Genomic DNA, 17,354 nt, shown 5'->3' with positions numbered 1-17,354 from the left:
ACATAGGTCATTCCAGTCTCTCCTGGCCGGTAGGGTTTCTTCTGAGAAATGCACTAATAGCCTAATGGGGGTTCCTTTGTAGACTACCATCATTTTTTCACTGGATTTTAGGAGTTGCTCTTTATCTTTGATTTTTGACAGTTTCGTTATAATGTGTCTTGGAGGTCTTTTTGCACTGAGATAATAGAGTAATCTCTTGGCTTCATAAACTTGGATGTCCAATTCTCTCCTCAGGTGTGGGAAGTTCTTGGCTATTATTCATTTAAATAAACTTTCTGCAACTTTCCCTCTTCTCCTTCTGGAATCCTTATTATTCTGATTTTTTTTTCTTTTTATAAAATCCTATGCATCATGCAGATTTCACTCTTTTCTCAATCTTTTTTCTTTAATCTCTACTCATTGGGTTATTTAATTTTCTTGTCCTCTAACTCACTTATTCTGTCTTTCACTTGTTCTACTATTGTGTACATGCTCTCTATTGCATTTTCCATTTCATTCATTAAGTTCCTCAGCTCTACTCTCTAGTCTGTTGAGGGTGTATCACCAGACAATCTCATCCACCAGGGAAGTAAAGCACAAGCACACGTACTAGGACTGAAAGATGGTGAACTATGTCTTTGAAGGGTGAAGCCAAAGGAAACTTGGTGGAGGTCTGTAATGTCTGTAATGGTCTGTAATGGTCCTGATGTGCAAATTGGTTATCTGACCTGTGTATAGGGGCAAAAGACTAATCGAACCATTTAGTAACTGGTTCCCTCCAAAGTTTCCCTCAGGATAGCTGGCATGCTCACACACAAACCTACAAGTTTTATCTAGTAAAGTGAATGACTAGGGTCTTCAACCACAACTATTTCAACCTATTCTCAAACTTCAAATGGCTAAGAAGCCTGCCTTGCTAGCATGGAGCCGGGAGAGGAATGTAAGTGCCTAGTGGGCTACTTTTGGTAAGCAGAAGTAGTGCTACAAGATGAATCAAATGCTTGGTTAAGGTACCCAATGCCAAAACTGATTAAACCCCAGAAAAGATATTGGTTGATATAAACAGGATAATGTCAATGGAAGTTGGAACCCACTAAGAAGTATGTAAACACCCACTTGCTGAATGACCTAGCCCTGAAAATGTTGGGAGTGATAGGCCCATACACAGCCATGGCTGGCATTTGGTGATGCATGCAAGAAGGATGGAAGCAAGTGGGGGCAGGGAACATGGGTTCCCCCCAGGGCCACCACAGCCACTATGCCACAATGAGTAGGAAGGCCACTGTGGTGAGACTTGAAGCTTTGGGCATGGGCCCAGGTGGAGCTCCCACTGGTGCAGATCTTGGTGATAGTAGCAAATATTCAAATGAGAACTTTGAGGGCTGGGGGCACCTGCATGACTCATTGGTTGAGCTCCTAGCTCTTGATCTCAGCTCAGGTCATGATTTCATGGTTCGTGGGATCAAGCCCCATGTTGGGCTCTGAGCTGACAGTATGGAGCCTGCTTGTAATTTTCTCTCTCTGCCCCTCCCCTGCTCTCATGTATGCACATGTAAGCATGCTCTCTCCCTCTCTTTCAAAATAAATAAATTTTTTAAAAACTTAAAAAAAAAAGACTTTGAAGGCTGAAGTGGAGAAAGGTTCCATGTGAACAGCAATTGAACATGGGTCAGTTGGTCCTGAGAGATGGGCAAGCGCCATTGTGAAAGGACAGGCAATTGCCTCCATTGTCTTCGGCCAATCAAAAGGGAGTCCATTCATATTTTTAAAAAATTCACCTAGAGGAGGATGGGGGCACAGTAGGAGGACCTCAGGCTTGTCTCATCCCAGGAATACAACTAGGTAACTATCAAATTATTCTAAATTCCCAAGAAACCAATCTGAAGATTGACAGAACAAACTCCATACCTAAAGGGGAAGAAGAAGCCACATCAAAGAAGGTAGGGAGTGTGGAGACATGGTTCAGGGGAGAAAAGTATCACAGGTGCTGTGGAGAGTAGGGAGCCATGGTTGTGGAGAAGGGTGAGAGAGGTCAGAACACACAAGGGAACACAAAAAGACAAGATTTCCACAAAGCCATAGGGTGAGAAAATGACAGGGCTGCTTTCTATACGTTCTTGCAACCAGTGAGTCTTAAAGCCCAAAGTTTTAAAGGTCAGCAGGCTGGACTGGGATAGAACCCTGAGGGCACTGCCCTGCTCCTGAAGAAAGGTCAGGCAAACAACCTAGGGGAAATGGCCTGGAAACAGTGACCTGAAGAATACCTGGGGCACACAAGGAGGGAGATTATTTTCTCTCCTTGGGGCACATCCCTAAAGGCAACATTCATGAAGAAGCCTCTACAGGGACAAAGGAGCTGGCTGGCACCATTTCCCTCCTCCACCCCTCAGCATAAGCACAGAGCCACCTGCTGGCAGCACGGCACAGACACTGGGGCCTAACTTTCTTACACCAAGCCCCAAACACCTGTGCTCTGACATGACTGACCTTCTTGGTCAAGCTTGCCTCAGTCCCAGTGCAGCAGGCCCCTCCCCAAGAAGACTAGTACAAACCCCTGTCCATGCCACTCCCTAAAGCCTGAAATTTTAAAAGTTATCAGGCTGGGCTAGAGCTCAGAGGGCACTGTCCTGCTCCTGGAGAGAAGGCAGGTAAACAACATAGGGGCACACAGTGTGGAAACAGTGATTGGAAAAATGTACACGGGGGAATTATTCCTTCTTCTCAGAGTGCTTCCCTAAGAGGCAGCATTCATGGAGAAGCTTCTAAGGGGACAAAGAAACTGGCTGGAACCATTTCCCTTCCCCATCCGACAGCATAAACAAAAAGCTACCCTGGGTAGCAGTCCAGCACTGACACTAGCTGCCTAACTTGCTTACATCTAGTCCCACACAGCTGTGGTCTGGCGGGACTGCCCTTCTCAATCAAGCTTGACTCAGTCCCAGCACAGTGGGTGCCTACCCCAGAAGACCAGCAGAAACCCCTACCAACACATCTCCTAACCACAGAATTCTGCAGGGTCTCAGTTCTAGTGGAAGTATTATCAGGTCTCATTTAACAAGCAGACCAGACCCCACCTAGTTAAAACTTGCCACATTCTGACCAAGGAGCAAACATTTTCCTAATCGGGGTAAGGAAACAGACATCCACATCCAGGAGACACAGGGAACTCCTTAAAATCAACAAAACTGGCCAACATCAAGACATATTGTAATTAAATTTGAAAAATAGAGTGATAAAGAAAAAATCCTAAACGCAGCAAGACAAAAGAAGTCCTTAATTTACAAGGGGAAATCCATAAGGCTAGCTGCAGATTTCTCAACAGAAACTTAACAAGCCAAAAGGTAGTGGTATGATATATTCAAAGTGCTGAATGGTAAAAATCTTCAGCCAAGAATACACTATCCAGCAAGGCTATCATCAAAACAGAAGAAGAGATAAAGAGTTTCCCAGACCAACAAACACTAAAGGAGTTCATGACCACTAAACCAGCCCTACAAGAAATATTAAAAAGGACTCTTTAGTGCAAAGGAGAGACCAAAACTGACAAAGACAAGAAAGGAACAGAGAAAATACCCAGAAACAATTACAAAGCAAGTAATAAAACTGCACTAAATGCATATCTATCAATAATTACTCTAAATGAAAATGGACTAAACTCTCTAATCAAAAGATATAGGATGTCAAAATGGAAATAAACAAACCAACAAACAAACAAATAAATAAATAAATAAATAAATAAATAATAAATAAAGAAGACTCATCTATACGCTGCCTACAAGAGACTCATTTTAGACCTAAAGACACCTGCAGCTTGTAAGTAAAGGGATGAAGAAACATTCATAACGCAAATGGATGTCAAAAAAAAAAAAAAGCCAGAGTAGCAATACTTACTTATATAAGGAAAACTAGTTTTAAAACAAAGACTATAACAAGAGATAAAGAAAGGCACTTTATTATGACTAAGAAAACAATTCAACAAGAAGGTATAACAATTGTATGTTTATGCCCCCAACATGAAGCACACAAATACATCAAAAAATTAATAATACACATAAAGAAACTCATTGACAATAATACAACAGTAGGGGACTTTAACACCCCACTTACATCAATGGATATATCATCTAAGTAGAAAAACACTAAGGAAACAATGGCTTTGAATGACACACTGGACCAGAAGGACTTAACAGATATATTCAGAACATTATCTTCAAACAGCAGAATACACATTCTTTTCAAGTGCACACAAGACATTCTCCAGAATACATTACATACTAGGTCACAAATCAGGCCTCAACACATACAAAAAGACTGAAATCATACCATACCGAAACCAGATAAAGACTCCACTAAGAAAGACACCAGGCCAATATCCTTGATGAACATGGATGCGAGCACTGTCAACAAAACACTAGCAAAACAAATCCAACAGTACATTAAACGAATCATTCACCATGTTCAACTAGGACTTATTCCTGGGTTGCAAGAGTAGTTCAACATTCACAAATCAATCAATGTGATACACCATGTTAATTCAAGGAATGACAAGAACCATATGGTCCTTCCAATAGATGCAGAAAAAGCATTTGACAAAATACAACATCCATTCATGATAAAAACTGTCAACAAAGTAGGGTTACAAGAAGCATACCTCAACATAGTAAAGTCTATACATGAAAAACCCACAGCTAATATCATCCTTCATTGGGAAAAACTGAGAGCTTTTTCCTACCATCAAGAACAAGACAGGGATATCAACTGTCACCACTTTCATTCAACATAGTACTAGAAGTCCCAGCCTCAGCAATCAGAAAAAAAAAAAAAATCAAAAACATCAAAACTGGCAAAGAAGAAGTAAAACTTTCACTGTTTGCAGATGGCATGATACTCTATACAGAAAACCTGAAAGACCCCACCAAAAAGTTACTAGAATTGATACATGAATTCAATAAACTTGCAGACTACAAAATCAGTGTAAAGAAATCTGTTGCATTTCTATACACCAATAATGAGGCAGCAGAAAGAGAAATTAAGGAATCAACCCTATTTACAACTGGACCATAAACCATAAGATACCTACGAATAAGCCTAACTAAAGAGGTAGAAGATCTGTACTTTGAAAACTGTAACACACACTGATGAAAGAAACTGAAGAGGTCACAAAGATATGGAAAACCGTTCCATGTTCATATGGATTGAAAGAACAAATACTGTTAAAATGTCTGTGTTACCCAAAGCAATGTACACATTTAATGCAACCCCTATCAAAATACTACTAGCATTTTTCAAAGAGCTAGAACAAACAATCCTACAATTTGTATGGAACCATGAAAGACTCTGAATGGCCAAAGCAACCTTGAAAAAGAAAAGCAAGGCTGGAGGCATCACAATTCCAGACTTCAAGTCATATTACAAAATGCAGTTTTCAAGACTGGTACCAAAATAGACACATAGACCAACAGAACAGAATAGAACACTCAGAAATGAACCCACACTCTATAGTCAATTAATCTTTGACAAAGCAGGAAAGAATATCCAATGGGAAAAGGACAGTCTCTTCAACAAGTGGTGTTGGGAAAACTGGACAGCAACTTGCAAAAGAATGAAATTGGACCACTTTCTTACACCATACACAAAAATAAATTCAAATGGATGAAACACCCTGATGTGACACATGAAACCATTCAAATCCTAAAGGAGAACACAGGCAGTAATCTCTTTGACATTGGCCATAGCAACTTCTTACTAGATATGTCTCCTTAGGCAAGGGAAACAAAAGCAAAAATAAACTATTGAGACTTCACTAAGATAAAAAGCTTCTGCATAGCAAAGGAAATAAATCTAAAAGACAACCTACGGAATGGGGGAAGATATATTTGCAAATGATATATCTGATAAAGGGTTAGTATCCAAAATATATGAAGAACCTATAAAACTCAACACTCAACAAATGAATAATCAAATTTAGGGTCACATGGCTGTATCAGTCGGTAGAGCCTGTGATGCTTGATCTCGGGGTTGTGAGCTTGAGCCCCATGTTGGGTGCAGATTACTTTAAAAAATAAAACAATATTTTAAAAATGAATAATCAATTTTAAAAATGGGCAGAAGACATGAAGACATTTTTCCAAAGAAGACACACAGACAGCCAACATGAAAAGATGCTCAACATAACTCATCATCAGGGAAATACAAATCAAAACCACAATGAGATACCAACTCATACCTGTCAGAATGGCTAAAATCAAAAACACAAGAAATAACAAGTATTGACGAGGATGTGGAGAAAGGGGAACCCTCTTGTACTATCCGTAGAAATGCGAATGGTACAGCCACTCTGGAGAACAGTACGGAGTTTCCTCAAAAAGGTAAAAATAGAACTATCCTATGATCTAGCAATTGCACTAGCTATTTACACAAAAGATACAAAAACGCTAATTCAAAGGGATAAAAGCACCCCTATGTGTATCGCAGCATTATCTACAACAGCCAAATTATGGAAGGAGCTCAAATGTCCATTGACTGACAAATGGATAAAGAAAATGTGGTATATATATACAACGGAATATTACTCAACCATAAAAACGAATGAAATCTTGCCAATTGCAAGGATGGTGATGTAACTAGAGAGTATAATGCTAAGTAAAATAAGTCAGAGAAAGACAAATACCATATGATTTCATTCATATGTGGAACTTAAGAAACAAAACAAAGGAGCATAGAGCAAAAAGGAGAGAGAGGCAAACAAAGAAACAGATTCTTAATTATAGAGAACAAACTGATGGCCATCAGAGGAGATGGGTGTGGGGATGGGTTAAATAGTTGATGGGGATTAAGTAGTTCACTTGTTGGGACGAGCACCAGGTGATGTATGTAAGTGTTGAATCACTAAATTGTACATCTGAAACTAATATTACACTGTATATTAACTGAAATTTAAATAAAAATTTAAAAAATAAAAATTTTTTAAATTAAATAAATAATTTATTAAATTTATTTATTTAAATAAATATATATTAAATTATAATAATTATATATAAATATATATTAATTATATAAATTAAATATATTAATAAATAATTTATTAAATTTAATAAAATAAGTAAAAATAATATTGAATGTTTATTACTCATCTGTTTCTTAATCTTATAAATTACAGCTTATAACTTTATTAATTTCAGTAATTTGTAGATTCTTTTGGCTTTTCTATATAAACAATTATTTTCAAATAAACACAATATTTTATTTAAAAAATTATAATAAAATAAGATAAAAATTGTTCAGCTCCAGAATTTCTGCTTGTTTCTTTTTTATGATCTAGTATCTTTGGTAAGTGTCATTTTATTTACGTATCTCCCCCTGATTTCCTTAAATAGTCTTTCTGAGTTTTTGTTGCTCACTGATTTTCTTCAAAACAGGTATTTCAAATTCTTTATCAGGAAGGTCACAAAATTCCATGCCTCTGAACTAGATAATTGAGAATTATTATCTTTTGTTAATGACATGTTAATGACATTTTTCATGTCCTTGTAGTTTTGCTGCTTTGCATCCGAAGTTGGAAGACACTTCCTTAAATCTTTACTAGTTCCCTTCAGTCAGAGTATTCTGTGTATTGGTACTATTATATCTGGGGTTTTCTCTACCTTTGTATGGATACAACTGCTCCATTGTCTTGCTCTCTCTTGTGGCAGAATTATTAATCTTTTAGGTCTTGTCTGGTTGTTACAATTCAGCAGATTGGCTACTGGAAACTTCTCTTTTGTTTTCCAGAAGGTGGTGCTATGGCTCAACTGTATGGTTTCTCTCTTCCTCACAAATCCTGATCTGTTTTGCTCACAGCACTCTAAAAGACTAGCTCTCACCACTGAACTCAGGAGCATGCACAGGAAGTCAGCCACAATGGGAGGTGGGGTGTATGTGTCAGCTTAGCACTTGGTCATTGAGGGTGCCCTTGGACCTGCTGGGGAGTTCCTTGGGTGAGGTTCTCCCAAGAGGCTCATGGTGGGGGGGGGGGGGGGGGGGGGGGGACTTCCTGCTGAATTCTTGAGTGTAATCAACAGGGACCATGTCCCTTTAAAGTCCTTTGATATTCTTCTTTCCCAATCTCTTCTCCCTTCTCCCAGTCCTGGCTTGATACTCTGGGATGAATACCCAGAAATGGATTTCTCTAGCCATGTCCCACACAATTGGGAGTAGATGGGCTATCTACTATCCTTTAGCCCCACTGGAGAGGTCACTGCCAATGGACAGTTCCAGTCCACCAATGTCAGCAAATTTGTGCAGGAATCTCCCATCAAGAGGGCTGGATTTCTGCAAATTCTTTCATCTGTGAGTATAGGACAGCACACTCCAGGTTTTTTTCGGAATGTGGCCAGGGGGCTGGGGCAGACTTGCTGGTTTTGCTGGTTCCATGGCCCATACTGAGGTCTTCTGCCTATTACCAGATTCACAGGAGGATGAGACTACTCCCATGTCCCTTGGCCTATGGTGCTGTATTTCACAACTCCCACTGAGGCACTTTTGTTCACAGATGGATGTCTAATAAGTTGTTTTAAAAGGGAGCCAAAAAAGAGGAACATCTTATACCACCATGATGCTGATATCTGCAAGTAAGTTAAAGGACAGGACAGTAAATAAATATCATAAAATGGCCTAAGAAGAAGTGACAGAAAGACAGGAAAGAAACCACTCAACACAGGTTTCACAGAAACTTGAGAGGAAATATAATTGGTGGTGCCACTCTTGTTTTTTGTTTGCTATTGAATAATTTTTTTTTAATTTTTTTCTTTTTGTTTTCAAGTTTTTATTTAAGTTCAAGTTAGTTAAGATACAGTATAATATTAGTTTCAGGTATAGAATTTAGTGATTCATCACTTACATACAACACCCAGTGCTCATCACAGCAAGTGGTCTCCTTACTCTCCATCACCCATTTAACCCTTCCCTCTACCCACCTCCCCTCCAGTAATTCTGTTTGTTCTCTGTAGTTAAGAGTATGTTTCGTGGTTTGCCTGTCTTTTTTTCCCCTATGTCCATCTGTTTTGTTTCTTAAATTCCCATATGAATGAAATCATATGGTATTTGTCCTCTAACTTATTTCGCTTAGCATAATACTCTAACTCCAACCACATCATTGCAAATGGCAAGATTCCATATTTTTTTCTTTTTGTTTTCTTTTTTCCTTTTTTTTTTTTTTTTTTTTTTTTTTTTGGCCACTCTTGGTTTTAAAACAAACATCAGGCTATCAAACTCATGCATATTTCCAAACTCCAACCCTCAGCTCAATGCTTTCCATGCAATCAATTCTGTGTAATAGGAAATGCCAAAAGCCAGGCTTCAAGGTGCAACTCACCCTGGTAACTAAAAGGCAATCCATGTTGAGAACACCCACAAGGATGTCTTGCCAGAAGAAGAAGAAGAAGAAGAAGAAGAAGAAGAAGAAGAAGTAGTAGTAGTAGTTTTAACAAAATATATTCATTGGAACAATGAAAGGAGGAAATGAGAAAGCCTTGGAGACTTGGATCTTTAGTACATTCACCCTTTGGCTATGTGACTTCTAAGGTCATAACACAGGCTAATAGTGTCTTTTCTTCCCACAGCTATGGCCACAGCGAAGTCCACCCCTGATGAGCCCCTGCTCAGAGGCAAAAGAACACATGATCTCCAGGAGATGTTGACAGAAGTAGGACTGGCACTCGAGTACTGGTTGCCCAAGTTGCAGGAACACCTAGGTGTGACTTGTGCCCAGGCCTTACAACACCTGGAAGAAAAAGACCTCCAGAAGCTGAAATCTCAAGCACGACATTCCTGGGAGAAAAAAGCCCTGGAGATGCTTCTTAACATGTCACACTCAAATAGTCTTTCAGAGTTACAGGAGTCTCGGCTGGAGATGATGAAGAAAATGCAGAAGCATGCAGAGCAGACACTGCAAGAGCTAAGAGACTTGCTGTCAGAAGGGAGGCAGCAAGAGGAAGAAGCAGTGAGGAAAAAACAGGCAGAGCTGAGGCAGGCAATGGGGATCCCTGACGAATACTGGCCACCTCCCCAAAAGTCCCTACAAGAAGTCATGGAAAACATTCAGAAACAACTCAACCTCATGGAGGGGACATTGTCTCACAGGCAGAACCTCCCAGATGGAGATCTGGTGAGATGGGCATCTGGAGGGTTGGCTCTGCAGGGAATTTACAAAACTAGCGATGAAAGGGGTTTGATAGAGAAGAGAGAGGAGCTACTCAGTGTCCCAAAGAACTTCTCACTCTTTGGCCCTGAGCAGGGCACACGGATGGAAACAAGAGAATTTACATCTTCTCAAGCAGAATCCACATTCACCCAGACTATAGAGAAGCTGGGCTTCAGTGCAACTGCCTCAGCCAAAGGTAAAGGTTGGGGATTTAGCCTGAAAGCGAGTGTACATCACAGCATACATTCAGAATCTAAGAAAACCCAACAATCACATTCTGAGCACTCTTATTTTTGCTCAACCAAGTTCAGCTACATCCCGCTGGCTTCCTGCCACTTTCCCACTGATCAGCTCCAGTTATCCAAGGCTGCTCTCCAGGAACTAAAATGCATTGAAGACCTTCTGGGTCAGTCTGCAGGCTCAGACAGACTCCCTTTGCTAAAGTCCAGGAGTGAAGCCTTCTTCCACAGGTTTGGCTCTCATGCTAACCAGGGCCCTCTGCACTTGGGAGGAATCTACTGGTGGAAAGCCATTTCAGAGGGTTTCCAAAGTGAACAGCTGGCAGAAGTGAAACAGCAGTCAGCCAAGGCCCTGGATATTTACATAAGGGGCAGCTACAGTGGCTTTGGAATTCAAGTTGCTACAGACGTGGCTGTGACAGACTCTCATTCAAAAGACGACTCTCAGAGCACAAGCTCCCAAAATCTCCAAACCAAAATCCAATTATCTGTGGCCCAGACAGGTGGCCCACCAGAAGCAAATGACCTTTTCCAGTGGAAAGCTGGCCTAGTTGCCAGTAATCGAACCTGGTGTGTCATTGACCGGGGAATTCAACTGGTGCCCGTCTGGGACATCATCCTCTCCAGCCACAGAAGTGATTTTAAAGATCCTCTTCAGGTAGCTATGTGCCTGAAAGACAGCTACACTGCTCTGACTGGCCTCACTACCCAGATCCAGAGTGGAGAAGAATTACTCAGTGTTGTGAAGAAGGCCAGGGTTTTCCTAGAGGATGTGAAATCCTGGGAGGTATCTGACCCTGAAGAGCAGCTTAAAAAACTGATAAATTTCATGCAAATGTTGAGTCAAAAACTAAAAAGTTATGACACTTGGATTAACATATGCCTGACAGATAGGGATCTGCAGAATTTTCTGGTAAACACTGTCAACTTTTGCAAAAGGTATTCCATTTATGAAACAAAATTTATTAAATCTCAGTTGCGCAGCCTTTTGGATCCTCACATCTATAGCGTGACAAACTTTCCTCAGGCTCATTCCATCATGCAGTGGATCTTCAGGTCAGAGTCAGAGCAGGAGTATATCAAAATCTCCCAATTTTCTGAATTAATTAAAATCTTTCAAAAAACCAAAAATGACTTCATGGAAGTGAAGATTAAGTCCGAGTCCCCGGAAATAGTGGAGGAAGCACAAAGAAAGGCCACCTATGAGGTCAGCCTGTCTCTTCGCTGCTTCTTGAATTACCTCCAAGAAACAGAGCAGCCAGACATACAGCTCTTGCTACTTTCCATTGCAACTGGCGCAGGTTACCACATGGTAAATAAGACTTTTCAGTATCTCCTGGGGTGTGATGAGTTAGACTTTCTAGTGCATGAAATGCAAACTGCCCAAGATAAATACCAGGAGCTCAAAAATATTTGCAGCCACAGGGCTCAGGCATTCCTGGTGCTCACAGGTCTGACAGCCACTGTTGGAGTTACAGCTGTTTCTCCAAAGGAGAAAACACAACGTTTGACATTTATAAGACAGTACATGGGACAATCATTGACTAAAGAAGTTGTAGATGTCCTCACCAAACCTGGAGCAGATCATGACTGGGTAAACCTAGAGAAAGACTTGAGTCTGCTCATTGATGGGAATTATGAAGCCACCACCCCTTCATTGAAAATGGATGAAGTGAGAAAACATTTGCAAAGTATCTTCCATGAAAAGGAACTGCCTCACGAACCACATGATAATGAAAACAACAAATGGGAGGCCACAGAAAATGGAGCTTTCTTAGAATTGCTCCAGCGTCTAGGCCTAGAACACTACTACCCAAAGAGGATGAGCAGAGCTAATTTCCATCTGATCTACAAGACTTCTGTGTACAACACCCAGCCCAGCTCTGAACGGGAGCTTCCCTTCTACTTCCTACAGAAGCTACTGATGTTGGATTATGGGCTGAGATATCTGGTCTTCAAAGATGATGGAAACACAGAGAATCAAGTCTATCTAAGTGCCTCAAAACAGAAAAATGAGGTTTTTGATCCATATGATGATTTTTTTGAAGACAATGATAGTCCCACTAATCCTTCAGATACTAATTCCAGACCCCATATTCACCCTATGGATATTCAGATGGCAATTCTTCACTGTGCTGATGATTTTGCTAGACAATATATTCTGGCCAAACTTTCCATTTGCCAGTTTGCCCTCCCTCTTCTTATACCTAATCCTTGCAATTCTCAAATTGAATTCTCTCTTTGGTCTCTCAGTCAAATTAGGAGAAGCTGGCAGCAAGCAAGGAAATCAACAAAAGAGGCAAAGAACAATTACAAGAATCAGCAAATGTGTCGTGTCTCTACCCCCATTGTGTCCTTTGTTAGGGTTGGAAATGGCTTCTCCGCTTCCAAATCTCAGATTATGAACTGTATTCTCAGTAAACGTAAACATGATATCTTTTTTCATCGCCATTGCAGAGGGAGTAGCAAAGACTGTCTCTTGATGGGGGGTGTAGTGGAAATCTGCTGGTTCTGTCCTGGGGGTGAAGATGAGGACAGATTTGACAACTGTCTGACCTTCACCAATCTTCATGGAGATGCCAAGGAACATGAGAAGCAACTCACCTTCCTGCAGGAGATCTCTTCTCTCATTGTAGTCCTCATGGCAACTTCTGATGGCAATCAAGAAAACCGAAAAATTATCCGTGGCCTGTGTGAGCTATCCAAACCTTTGATCTGTCTGCTTGATGACAAAGAAAAAACCACAGCCAGTAATTCTGGCCAAAAAGTGAGAATTGGGATCAGGAACAGAAATGAGGCAGAATTAACAGAGGAGCTCAAAACTACAATCAGACATTTGCTAGAGCTCTCTGACACTACTTTTAGCTTAGAGGACTGTGCCCAGATTGCTCGTAAGCAAGGATTCCTTATTGATGAAGACCAGAGAGACTGCAAGGAAGCCAAAGAAAAGGCAGAGGTTCTCATGGCCCTATTAGGAGAAATGCAGATATCTCAGATGAAGGAAAACTTACTACCCCTTCAGGGACACCTGTGGCATCTTTGGTGTAAAAAGGACAAAGAACTCTATCATCTGAGAGAAAAGGGAAATCGGAGCATTGAACAACACAAGAGTGAGATTGAGGCAGAAAAACAAATAATACGGCAGCAACAGTTGACCAGAGCCTTTCCTCTCAATGAGTTAATGCAATCTGTCCTTGAAATTATCCAAAACCATTCAGAAACTCATACCAAACTCTACTTCTTACAATGGCTGAGTGTGTCTTTGGACAACCTGACTGCAGGACACTTGGAAAAACTGAATGAAAAGAAAAAGGCTTTGTGGTCACTGGTACAAACAGAAAAGAAAAAAGCACCAAAGAACACCTCCCTGAAACACTGGCAAAATGAGATAGAAGCTATTTCTACAGAGATTACTGACTGCACCTTGGGAATTGAACAACTTCTCAGAGAAATAGGCCAGATCTATGAAGTTCTGGAAGAAACTTTCTCCACAAAAGATAACCTTTTTCTCTCCCTTCCCCAGATTGCTGCAGATCTAATGATATCTGGTCTTCCCATTGAGCTGATGGATGGGGATGCTTCATATGTGCCTCTAAAGTGGGTAGCAGCTATTTTTGACAAGGTCTCTGAGAAACTTGGAGACAAACGACTGTTTGTTCTCTCTATCCTTGGCCTGCAGAGCTCAGGGAAGTCCACCCTGCTGAATGCCCTTTTTGGGCTGCAGTTCACTGTCAGTGCTGGGAGGTGTACCCGGGGTGCCTACATGCAGCTCCTGAAGGTGGAGGAGACATTCACAGAGGAACTGGGCTTTGACTTTGTGCTTGTTGTGGACACAGAAGGACTTCGGGCCCCAGAACTCAGCAGCAAATCCCAGAATCGTGACAATGAGCTGGCAACCTTTGTTATTGGACTTGGAAACTTGACTCTGATTAACATTTTTGGGGAAAATCCATCAGAAATGCAAGATATTCTACAAATAGTTGTCCAAGCCTTTCTGAGGATGAAACAAGTAAAAATCTCTCCTAGCTGCCTTTTTGTCCATCAGAATGTGGGGGAAGTTACAGCTAAAGACCAAACTATGGAAGGACGAAGGCGGCTAGAGCAGAGATTAGATGAAATGGCAGCAAAAGCAGCTGAACAAGAACAGTATTCAGATGTAACCCGATTTAGTGATGTCATTAAGTTTGATGTCAATACTCATGTCTACTACTTTGCTCACCTCTGGGATGGCAATCCTCCAATGGCCCCTCCCAATCCTCGCTACAGCCACAATGTCCAGGAACTGAAGAGTAGAATTCTTCTGACAGCCAAACAGGAATCTAGGGGAGGCATCATGAAGATATCAGATGTAAAATTCCGAGTCCAAGATTTGTGGAGAGCCCTGGTCAATGAGAACTTTATTTTCAGTTTCAGGAACACACGAGAAGTCATGGCCATGAGCAAATTGGAAACAATGTATAACTACTGGACCTGGGAGCTGAGGAGTCATGTGCTGGGCTTGCAGAACCAGCTAATCAACCAGATTCAGAATGGGAAAATCGAAACATTCAGAAAAAGCACATTTAAGGCACCAGTCACAGAAAAATATGAAGCCATCAAGCAAGAACTTGAAAAATATTTTAATGAAGATCCAGATAGTGAAATACTGGTTCAGTGGAAAGCAAATTTTGAAAATAAGCTAATGATCCTTACAGAGGCACTTATTTTAGAAAGCCAAAAAAAAGCTGATGAACTTATTAGTTTTAAGAAAAGTCAAGAAAAACTGGACAGCAAAAAGTCAGGTTATGAAAAGGAATTATTAGAAAAAAGCCGAAGGTTGGCTTTAACTGTCAAAGGCACAGAATTGAGTGAGGAAGAGCTACATGAGAAGTTCAATCAACTTTGGCAAAAATGGGTCTATGCTGTGTCCTCAACTCTCCCTCCAGTCACAGAGCCTAACATTGATGTGGATTCTGAAAACATCCTTTTGGAGTATTTCAAAAAGGAGAGAAATATTGTAGACACACTGAAGGAAAATCCTGGAGAAAAGTTTCAAATCAAATATGACAAACATGTCAAAATGAACATGAAATATTACATAATTACAAGGACATTAGAGGGCTATGATAAAATGTCCATAGATAAGACTACTGACCACATTATTTCAAGATATACTGAAACTATTAAGAATATTTGGACACAACAGCGTGATTACAATCCAAATTATTTCCATGAAATCCTGAGAATAATAGATGAGGAAGTGAAATCTGCAAACACTGATGGAAGATACACATTTACAAGTAAATATGAAATTGATTTATCTTTGTGTTTATTCCAAAAAGCATCAGAGACTTTTAAGAAGATGCACAGGGCATTCAAGAGAGCAAATGATCCTGTAAACTATCTGGAAAGTAAGAAAGAGGATTTCTTCATGAGTTTTAAGATATCTTGTCAAGGAGCAACTTCAGTCAAAACATTTGTTGATTTTCTGTGGCACAAACTCACTCCTGCTGTCTCTACCACCATATGGGAACAAATGGTCCTCAAAATTGCTGGGGACATGCGAGCTAACTGCCCAGCATTCAACGGAAACAAGTCTAACCTGGAGAAACATATTCTCATCTCTCTGGCAGAAGAAGAAAATTTTGATAATTACTGGGATTACCTTCATAATTCAGAATCATTTTTTAGGAATTACATTCAAAACCATATTAAAACATATTGTTCAGACAAAGGAAGTGAAAAAATAAAGACTTTTTTAAAAACAACTTTAGGTGATATCAAGACTGCCATCCTCTCAGCTATTCATAAATCCACAGTAATAGCCAAAGATAAAAGCAGCACTGTGTCTGGGTGGTTGGATTTGTTCTGTGATCACCTGGGGAGTAATGTGATCTTTCCAAGAAAAGACTTGATAAGCATTGAACACCAAGAGATAAAAGATATTGAGTTTCTCAAAGAAGCTATGAGTGAAGCTTTGGATCCCACAATGAAGAGAGTAGAAGAGAACTATTTGAATATGTCTGAACAAGAAATGGTTCTGGCAGTTCAGAAAATGCTCTCTGAACATCTCTCTGGCTGCTGGAAACAGTGTCCCTGCTGTGGAGCAATTTGTACAAACACAATCCCTAAACATGAAGGAGACCACAGTGTTCCCTTCCACCGTCCTCACGCTGTTAGTGGAGGGTATTTTTACAAAACAGACAATTTTGTCATTGATTGCTGTACTAATTTGGTAGCAAGCGATCTTCTATTGGTTTTGAGAGATGACTGGAAAGTCCCATATAAGAACTATCGACAGGCAGGAGGGGAGTATGCCATGTGGAGCATCACCCCAGACTCATCTACCCAGCCATACTGGAAATGGTTTGTCTCTCACTTCAGATTAAAGCTAGAAGAAAAATATCAGAAAAAATTTATAAATAAAGGTAAAATCCCTGATGCATGGGACAATATAAAAAAGCAGGATGTGCTCGATGACTTGAAAAAACAGTAAAACTCAATGAACCCCAATACTCAGACAATCCTAAAATACCTCCTCCTCACAGTAAGAATCCTCATTATTACATTTTTTCAAATGAAAAATCTAAAAATCAATCAATTAACTTTAAGTCTTGTGAAAAGACTTCATTTTTCATTGCCTCAATTCCTTCTGGCTCAAAAACATATTTCTAAAATATATGAACATATGATAAAATCAAATAAAACCCATTTAAAATATCTACTGTACATTTTAAACTATTATTCAGAATGTTTTTATTTTGAAATATATAATGTTATATAAAGTCTCAGAGAAAGTCATTTTCATAGGAGGAAAACAAAATCATTGCAGACTACTACAAATTTACAAATTTCTATAGAATAAATATATGGATATTTCATACAATATTGACTGGAAGCTACCAAAAGCCTTTTTTTCTTTAATCCTCTGAAACTGTGAGAAGAAGTTACTAATCCTCAAATGGAAAAACATTCAT

The 17,354-nt window shown here is 40.0% G+C and overlaps 1 protein-coding gene across 1 annotated transcript in view; it reads left to right on the top strand.

The window, feature by feature from the left end:
- Positions 1–17,091, top strand: part of LOC122201401 (interferon-induced very large GTPase 1-like) — a 54,293-nt gene extending 37,202 nt beyond the window's left edge. The window contains exon 2 of the mRNA XM_042907264.1: positions 9,579–17,091. Coding sequence (XP_042763198.1) covers positions 9,581–16,873 — 7,293 coding nt within the window. The 5' untranslated portion in view covers positions 9,579–9,580 and the 3' untranslated portion in view covers positions 16,874–17,091. The remainder of the gene's footprint in view (positions 1–9,578) is intronic.
- Positions 17,092–17,354: the final 263 nt, after the last annotated feature.

Source organism: Panthera leo, chromosome D1 (assembly GCF_018350215.1).
Source record: "Panthera leo isolate Ple1 chromosome D1, P.leo_Ple1_pat1.1, whole genome shotgun sequence".
Lineage (NCBI taxonomy): Eukaryota > Metazoa > Chordata > Mammalia > Carnivora > Felidae > Panthera > Panthera leo.
The sequence above is the reverse complement of the archived record's forward strand: the minus strand, read 5'-3'. Positions and strand labels throughout refer to the sequence as shown.